The 9703-nt window shown below is 33.2% G+C and overlaps 1 protein-coding gene across 4 annotated transcripts in view; it reads left to right on the plus strand.

Moving 5' to 3' along the window:
* U2SURP (U2 snRNP associated SURP domain containing) overlaps nt 1–6975 on the plus strand; it is a 45943-nt gene extending 38968 nt beyond the window's left edge. For 3 of the 4 annotated variants that reach the window (XM_039876492.1, XM_039876495.1, XM_039876493.1), the window contains 4 exons: nt 538–648; nt 2928–3046; nt 4216–4392; nt 5604–6975. In XM_039876492.1, the coding sequence (XP_039732426.1) occupies nt 538–648; nt 2928–3046; nt 4216–4392; nt 5604–5742 (546 nt within the window). In that variant the 3' untranslated portion in view covers nt 5743–6975. The remainder of the gene's footprint in view (nt 1–537; nt 649–2927; nt 3047–4215; nt 4393–5603) is intronic. The other variant, XM_039876494.1, reaches the window with a different exon arrangement.
* The last annotated feature ends 2728 nt before the right edge of the window (nt 6976–9703 follow it).

Raw genomic sequence — 9703 nt, forward strand, 5'->3', positions numbered from 1 at the left:
TATGTACACACACCTTATATTCATGCATTTTCATACTATATGTGCTCTTTGATAATCTGACCTCCCCTTTCTTTGCGAGATGCTCAGCGATTGTTTCTCTTGCTTTTGTGGTGCCTACTTCTCAACAGCTTAATCCTTTTGGGCTTAGACTATGAACCAAATTCTAGTTTTAAAATGTAGATCTTTGGGGAATCAGATGCTAAGTTCATTGTTATTGTGTTGAGATAATAAGTTATTAAGGGCACGAACTGTAGTTCATGGTTTTTGAGTCATCATATATGGCTGTGCAGAGAACATGGATATTCATGCTTGTTTACTTGAAAATTTTGCATAGTTGAATTTGTTCGATAAGTGACCTTTAGAGAAAGGAGTTTTATGTTGATGTTATATTTTGACTGAGTATCAGTTACTACTTTGCTGTATTTTTCTTTTTTACACACTTTTCAAAGAAAAGAATTTTTAAAAAGAAGAACAAAGAAGTGCTTGAGAAGCTATAGTGATGAGAAAAACTTATTATAAAAATATCTTATTTCACAGCTCAAAGTTATGAAGTTTCAGGATGAATTGGAATCTGGAAAAAGACCTAAGAAACCAGGCCAGAGCTTTCAGGAGCAAGTAGAACACTACAGAGATAAACTTCTTCAACGAGTAAGGAATAAGTATATGCAATAATATTCATTTTCCAAAGTTATTTGTTTGACTACCTGGAATTCTGGTATATTGGTATATGAAGGAAAAGTATATTTCAAATTATATCCTTTTATGTGTAAATGCTGGATACTTGTAGACAATTAGGAATATTTGAAATTTGATGTTTTATAATTATTTCAACTAGGAAAAGGGTTAGGGCCACAATGTACTGTTTTATTCTGGATACTACCTATGGCCTAGAAAATCCTGCTAAGAGTATGCTTTCAGATTGGAAGACACTATAGAAAGAGTATTTGTGACAATGAGACACTAGCAACCATAAGAAATGGCACAGAGACAAAAAGTTAGAATTAGGGTTTAGGAAGTTCATTTAGGACTCTGTTTTCAAGGAGGAACTGAAAGTGATGGAATACCTCATTGGTGAATTCTCAGCTTTTGAGGGACCTGATATTTTTGTACATAAAAAAAATGTAGGTATATATAGAGAATTTTGGACAAGGAGGCCCACATGATAATTGTTGAAAGAACTCAGGAATTTTATTGGGACTGCTGTATCTTGACTCATTATAAAAAAGAGCATCTAGAAAGAGAAATAAGAAAAAGCTAGAAGGGATATTACAGTCACTGCGAAGCTATTAATGGTGATGGGAGCAACAGTATGATAAAGCAACTTTGATGTTGCACAGACCTGTGGATTCCTGGTATCACTCTATACTGTACCCTTCTAGGCAAGTCACTAAAGCCTGCTTTTTTCTTTGTGAAACTGGGTTGTTAGTCCCAATTTTGCAAGATTGTGAGTTAATAGCTACTGTTACACTTTATTATTGAATTAAAATGTTTAAAATAGTTAAGTTAAAGTACTAGTTTGATTCTTGTAAGACAATCAATCAGGAAAATACACCCTATGTAGATCACCGGAGTAAGGCAGTTTCCTCAGCATCATTTTTAATTTTTAATTTTTAGAAAATGGTAAATGAGATTTTTTAAAAAGATGCTATGTATATATACCCTTTGAATCCCTTTGGAGGTGGTGACAGATGTTTGATCTTCATGGAAAACTATATTTTGAGATGCTTATTGGTCCTGATGGTAGTAAAACAAGTATTACCGTCTTACTCTCCTTGCATTCCATGATTGCAGTTGGAGAAGAGGGCATGTTTCTTGAAGGTGTATACCAGGGATCACCATACTGTGGCCATCACCTCATATTTGTAAATAAACTTATGGAACACAGCCATGCCCCTTCACTTATATATTATCTATGGTGACTTTTGGACTATAGTGGCAGAATTGAATACGTTTGACAGAGACTGTATGGCCCACAAAGCAGAAAATATTTACCATCAGGCTCTATATCGAAAATGTTAGCCAACATCTGGTATAGGCTTTTTATCAGTTATCAGGTAGCTTTCTCAATTCATACAAATCATAGAGAAATTAAATTCTTGTTAATGAAGAGCTAAGTTGGCTTTGTGAGTTCATTGTCTATAACTACTCCTTTAATTATATAATCAACAGAAATCCTAATTTCAAGTGAGAAGTAGCAATTGTAGCAGCTGGAGATAAGCAAATAAGTTATTTTTCTGGTTTATATAATTGTATAGTCACATAGTCAGTTTGTACTTTCGTACATTGGGATTTAAAATTTCCAATACAATTGGTACTTGTTTCTCACTAATAAGATTTTCTGATTGATGATTATTGTGAATAACTATTTCTCCTTTTTAGCCTCTTGCTTTGGTAATAGCTCTCTTTTGATTGTCACTTTGCTGTACAATTAGAATCACTACTGACTTTTATTGTAGTCTGAGATGGCATAGTCAGTATATTGTTAGCGTTTCCCAGTTTTTGTGGTGGAGCAACAGCAATCTAGGTAGTTGTTATGAGCCTTGGCTCTAGGGCTTGAACTTATTAAATCCTGACCTATGACCCTTTCTGAGTTTTATTTTTTATCTCTAGAATGAAGATAATAGTACTATTCCTATGGGTGTTTTAAAGGATTACCTGATATGAAAAGTTGTTTAGTAATTACTTGGTCTGTGGTAAGCACTCAGTGAATGTATAGCTGCTGTCGCTGGTATTACTATTCAGGATTAAGTAGAAGAAATGACTAGTTTTCCTGAAAGAGCTGGTATTTTTTAAAAAATGGCATTATACCTTTAGTAGTGATTTACAAAAACAGTTAACTAGAAGAGAAAATAATTTTACATAAATGAGATTAACCCAGATTGGTATTTTTAATGACTAAATATTCTTTCTTTAAAAAAAAACAACAGGAGAAAGAGAAAGAATTAGAAAGAGAACGAGAAAGAGATAAGAAGGATAAAGAAAAATTGGAATCTCGTTCCAAAGACAAGAAGGAAAAAGATGAGTGTACTCCAACAAGAAAAGAAAGGTATAACATTTTTTATTTAATACGTGTTCTGGTTTCAGGACTTAGAATGATGTAGTGTTTTATATTTTCATCACCAATTCCAACAAAGTAGAAAAGTATTCTTTTCATGGTAAACATTCAGCTCCTGTCTACAGGAGGCAATTAACTGGGACAGTGAGTTGGCATTTGGCTTAATTAACTGGAACATTATCCCTTTAATATGGTTCATATGGTACCTTACTTAGCCTTAGTTCAGTGCAAGAATTCAGTTACCATATTAGATATCAGACCTAAGGCTTAAATAACTCAACAGCTCGTTAGACCTTTCTTGTTGCCTCCAACAGAAGAACCATTTCTTCTTTGCTGAACTCGTACTGGTAAACTTGAGTCTTCTAGTCCTATCTCGAAAGGAGATTGTGTACATAGACTGTAAGGACTTGGTTCTCACTTTGTCTTTATTCTGATAAAAATCATTTTTCTCTTAGTTATTTCCTACTTTTATAGTCCCAAATCTCTGATTTAGTAGACAAAATCACTTCAATCAGTAGAACAGGTTCCTAATAAAAACCAAGTGAATGCAAATAAAAAAGTTCTGGTTTAGTTACTCTACAGATAGTTACAAATAACATAGTTATACTAGTTGGTTAAATAATAAATCTGTTGGTTTTTTGCTTTATTATTATTATTTTGATGTAATTTCAGATTTACAGAAAAGTTGCAAGTATAGTATAAAGAATATCCAGATATCCTTGACCCATGTTCCTCAGATGTTAAAATATTTCGACTTTTGCCTTATTTTCCTTTTCTCATTTCCCCTATCCCCCAACCATTTAAGAGTAACTTGCCAGCATGATGTCCCTTTTTCTTACATTTAACAATAAAAATTTCAAGATTGGGAAATTGACATTTAAAAAATTTACCTAATCAGAGACTTTAATGAAATTTTGTCCATTGTCCCAGCAATCTCTCTTATAGCAAAAGAAAATCCAACTTAGTTGAATTCAGTTTTTGTCTTGATCCACTTGTGTTTAAGATTTAATTGTTCTTGGTATAAAGGGCTTTGAATGTTGGAAAATAATATTAATAAGATTAGCGAAGATAAAGTCTAAACTGGTAGGACTTATAATAGCTAATTTAGTAGAAGGATCCTTTATTCACTTATGGAATGTTTTTGGGGCTTTGTTCCATAGGAAAAGGCGACACAGTACATCCCCTAGCCCATCTCGCAGTAGCAGTGGTAGACGAGTGAAATCCCCATCACCAAAATCGGAGCGATCAGAGCGTTCAGAAAGATCTCATAAAGAGAGCTCACGGTCCAGGTCATCTCACAAAGATTCTCCTAGAGATGTTAGCAAAAAGGCCAAAAGGTAAATGCAAGCCATTTTTTGCAATATTTCAAATACCAATTTCTTTGTCATTCCACCAGCTTTTGAAAATAATTTGGTTGGTAGCCATTTTTTAAAAGATTTTAGAAAACCAGAGAGACATACTTTCATTTTAGATTATGCCTTCCCACCTCCCTATGCCAGTCTCCTTATGACTGAAACATAAGGCAGCTTCCAATAAGTAAAGACGAGCCAAGAATTTTAAACATTATATCCAGTGTTTCCTATGGAATAGGTGTAGCTGCTTTACTTTTCATTCTGTTCTTTAGTTTCGATAGAATATTCTTTGATTTTTGTCAAGGCTGAAAGAAAAATACATCCCTTCCACCACCCCCCAGCAATCTTAATAGCAAGATCTTGGGTAGAGACTTGTGGAAATAAATAACATTGCTTCAGTGTGTAATTTTGTGTGTGGTTTACTTTTTTCCTTGTAGTTCCAGAAAAGTGGTTCAGACAATGTTTTATTTATCTGGTCTCATAGAAGAATTTTCCTGAGAGCTAAAACTGCTTTATATCCTAAAACTTTATTATTGTAACTTTTTAGTAAAATCTTTATAAAATAGATAACTTTCTCCTTTTCTAAATGGCACTTGCATGTGTGTGTGTGCATATGTGTGTGTGCATGCATTTATTTGTTTTAATAATCTTCATGAATAGCACTTAGACAATTATGCTGTCTTAAACGATTCCCTTGAATGATATGCAGTAGTTGATGCTTTTCCCCACAAGAAGATAGGCTACAAAGCTGCCATGTTTTCAAAATTTTGTAAATGATATTAGGTGCCATTTTGAACTTCATCTTGTATATTTAGAGGTTCAACTTTTGGAGTCTGTCAACAATTTGGGGAACTTGTTAAAAATACAAATTCACAGTCCTTACCTCTTAAGGTTTTTTTTCAATGGAGTAGTGTGGTAACGCTCAAGAATCTGTCTTTTTAAGCAAATGCACCATCGTTGATCACTAATTCAATGAATAGGAAGTTCAAAATTCGTGTGTGTGTGTGTGTGTGTGTGTGTGTGTGTGTGTGTGTGTACACATATCGTAGGCAAAGTATAAATTTTGGAAGTTAACAACCTTTTTTATTTCAGTGACTTTCGTTGTGCTCCATTAAAACTCATTTTAGATAATTTAAGGATAGTCAGTTTTTGGTCACATGAGTACTTTGATAAACTGTTTTTGTTTGTTTCCTCAGATCACCATCTGGTTCAAGGACACCTAAAAGGTCTAGGCGATCACGGTCTAGATCCCCTAAAAAATCAGGGAAGAAATCCAGATCCCAGTCCCGATCTCCACACAGGTCTCATAAAAAGTCAAAGAAAAACAAACACTGACATAAATTTTTAAGATGCTGTCACTTATTGGAAATGCAATTTTGTTTTGTGCCTGAACGGTCTGTTTTTTTTAAAAAACACAAAAAAAACAAAACAAAAAGTCAAATGAAAGAGCATTCCTGGGGTTTTTGTTTATTTGTTGTGAATGCATGTGTAAACTCATGAGTAACTGCATCTGTAGACCTGTCATTGTTTTATATTGTATAAATTACTTTTCGTTGTGGCTGTTTCTCAAGATGAAATTTTTATTGTGCTAATGAATTTCATCAGAAATGTGTATAATGGATCTGCTGGCAGTAGTAGTATTTTGTTTTAGGATGTTGTGACTTAGCAAAAATAATACAGATGTCTTCCCCCTTTTTGTAGCTTTGACAATTTGAATTAGATTTCAAATAAAATCTGAACAGAAAACTATAATGTTGTTTTTTTGCCCTGTTGGTGACAAGTCCCTTAAAATCCTACTGAGTTTAGCACTTCTGTTGTGTTTCTATACCTAATGCACTTTACAAGCTCCATTGTTCAAGTGGCTAAAGTTTTATATTTACTAATATGACTATCAAAATTAAGGGACCTTAGACTCCTGTTTGGTCGGATTGCCAACGAGTTTCTTCGACGAGGTTCTCTTGGGTAATACTAATACCCGGAGATCAAAAGACTAGGTGAATGTGGCACAGTGTTTTGTTAATGGAATGCCTGGCTAAAATATTTTTTCTTTTTTGAAAGGAACAATATGATTTCAATACGCTCAACCTATGTCCTAATCAACTATTTATTATTAGGGAAAAATTAAATCTCCATCTTTTGATTTCATCTTCTATCATGGAAGAAGTTTATTTATAAAAGAAGTTTTCTAACAAGAGTTGACCATAGAATTTTTTGTTTGATAGTTGTCCTTTTATCGTCCACTGTAGGCTGTCTTTCAAACACTGCTATTAGTATATTTCTGCAAGGTTCTGTTTAAAGCACCTTAGTTTTTTGTTTTGTTTTAAAAAGAATTTAGTTTTAGCTTTAACTTTAAAATTTAAAGATAAAATAGTTTTCAGGAAACCTAACATCCAATGGTTTGTAAATTCAAGGTGCAGAAATTTGATTTAAACTATTTGCAGAGTTGAGATCTGTTACATAATAGGAATAAAAATTGCTGCAGTATGAGGAAGAAATAAGAAACTTTGTATAATGTTGATCATAATATTGCTATACATATGATGTAATAAAGGGTTATGTGGATTTGAATTGACACTACTACTATTTGCGAATCTAGCTTTCATTTTTTCATTTAGGCACTATACTGTGGTTTGATGTCCCCTCGGCCTTAATAGAGTAGAAAACTATTCTAGTAATAGGTTTTGAGTTAGTGTGCTTTTTGAAGATAATCTTTGCTATATGAAAATATCTTTTCAAATTGTTTTACTTGATCTTTCCTAGTCACAAAATAAAATCATCTGTACCTTGATTTTGAGAAGTTAGGTATATTAGCTGAGCTTTGAGGCATGCTACTTTTAAACTGGCTATACCTACAATAGCTTTAGATATGAGCCAATCAGATTATTTTCTTTAGTGGTTCTTATCAACCTGTAATATTGCTTAAAAGTTATCCTTTTTTGTTCACTCTTGTGTTTGTCCATATTGTTAGAAAATGTTAATTTCTAAAAGTTGCTCAAAATAATTAAACATGGAACATTTGGTGCTGTTTTTGAAAAACCTACAAATAGAGCCATTTTTGAAGTTACATATTTTTCTCCCTAATTCATTGCCTGGGAGAATGGAATTTTATATAATTACTTTTCTTTGCAAAAATAATAACATTGAGTTGCTGGTGATTTGGGTATTCCATCATTCTTTCTTATCTAGCCTTAGAAGTAATTAGTCAGGTAATGATTTTGCCAGTCAAGTTGCAAGGAATACTTATTTCTCTTTTAAAAAAATATCCCAGAGAAGCAGGAGTGAATAGAAATTGTTAACATCAGTTCTGGGTGCTTATTTGTAGTATATTTTCCACTGCAATGGAATTTAGCACATCTTTAATTCTGGATTTAGATACAGCAAACATTGTTTATCTTACAGTGGAGTAAGTAAGACTGGCTTTATTTTGGGTGGATGGGTGGGGATTGCTTAGGTTTGATGAATATGTTCTGTGAAGTTTGTCAATGTGTGTATTAGATTGTATTGGATTTTTTTTTTCTTTCTGGAATTGCAAATGATATGGTTAGATAGGTTATTTCCAGTTTTACGTAATGAGAAAATATCTAGAGTAAGCCTGTTTAATTCTCCATGGATTCTATAAAGGTTTAACAGGATCAGAAATTGGTGAATAGTCAGGGGGTAGATATTTTACCATAGTTTAATAATAGCATATTATTCATCCGTTTCCTATCTAAAGAACACTTAATTGGATAGCAGAATTTCTACAGGTTGACTACAAAGCTCAAAGGCAGGACCTTGTAGTTACAGGAAATGCCCTTTTACAGCTCTGTGATAGACGATTACTATCCTCTGCCATAGCTACATATAAGAGGAAATTCTCTGTTATCAACTCTTTTTATAAAGGGCGTGGTGCGAACCCTACCCTCTAACCTAACATTTATAAACAGAGATTCCTTACCAGGTTAATACCATCTAATCTCCCTCTTCTACAGGTGAGAGAAAGTAAATAAGTGGTGGTCTGTTTCTTACAGAGAGACCTGTGATTGAAAGAATCATGTTTGTTAATTTTTTTTGACACTATTTTCTTATTTACTGTTAGTAAACGTATGGGTATTTCTGAACTATAACGTGTCGAGAAGTTAGAGGTTAAAGAACTAAACAAAAAGCCCTGACCTAAAAGAATGCTCTTATTTGGCTCAGAATGTTTTTTTCTGCTAAAGTTTGCAGAAATTATTATATACTGAACTAATTTTTCTTTATTGCAGACCATTTTTGTGGGCCTACTCTGAGACTTTCAATCCTAATTAAAGAGTCTTGGAGGAGATACTTGCTTATGACTTCTGTATTTCCCCCCCCCACTTTAATATTCTTGAGCACTTGAGAATATTTTTAAGAAATTCCAATCATGGTTAATTTAGGTTTATTAGAAATATTCTGTACACATTTGCCTCCACGGTGGTGTAAGTTCTGAAAACTTATATGGCTATGATAATAGTTAATTGTTTTGATTATTATAAATGAGAGCAAATTAATCTGTATTGCTAAAGTGACTTAACCTATTCAGATGACCACAACAGTGTGATTTCTTTAGCAGAGAAAGTTGTTTAAAAAAAGTACCACTTTTCTAAGACTGTACATTTAAGAAGTAAAAGCTTTTTTTCTTTGTTGTTTTACTCATATTTTAATGGAAAAGCTGATTATGGAAAATTCAGTGCAGATACTAATGAAGGCACCTAGTGACTGTAAAAACTCACAGAGAACTTGGTTTCTTCATATTTCACATGCATCTTGTAGAATAGAGTTTTGGGAGTGTTTAATTCATTACCCTTTTGGGTTTTTTCTTTATTTTTGTTAATCAGCTTCCCAGGACTTAGGTAATACACAAATATAAATCCTAGGGGAAGTGCTGTGATGATAGACTAAAAGGTGGGAATGTGCTGCTGTTCAGAGTGAGCCATGTTCCGTTATTGAAAATTCAATCCCTCAGTGTTTATTCAGTACCACCTCATGGAGCTTTGGTGTAAATGGGTTATATGTATAATTGGTTATTTATATAGTTTTGTAGATCTACAGATAAAATGTACTCATCCATTTTCACATGTAATTGTGCTTGGAGTATTTGTGATTTATCTTTTTACTTCAACAGGCTCTTGTACATTTTATCTCTGGTGATTTGAAATATCAGGAAAGACACTTTTCAGAAATGAGAATAATATAGTTGAAACCAGCTCAGTTGAAATATTCTCCAGCAAGACAATTTCTTTTGGGTGAACTGAGTCCATAATTTAGTTACATCCTTGATGTAAGGATTAAGTTT

The sequence above is a fragment of the Pteropus medius genome, unplaced genomic scaffold (assembly GCF_902729225.1).
Source record: "Pteropus medius unplaced genomic scaffold, Ma_sr-lr_union100, whole genome shotgun sequence".
Taxonomy (NCBI): domain Eukaryota; kingdom Metazoa; phylum Chordata; class Mammalia; order Chiroptera; family Pteropodidae; genus Pteropus; species Pteropus medius.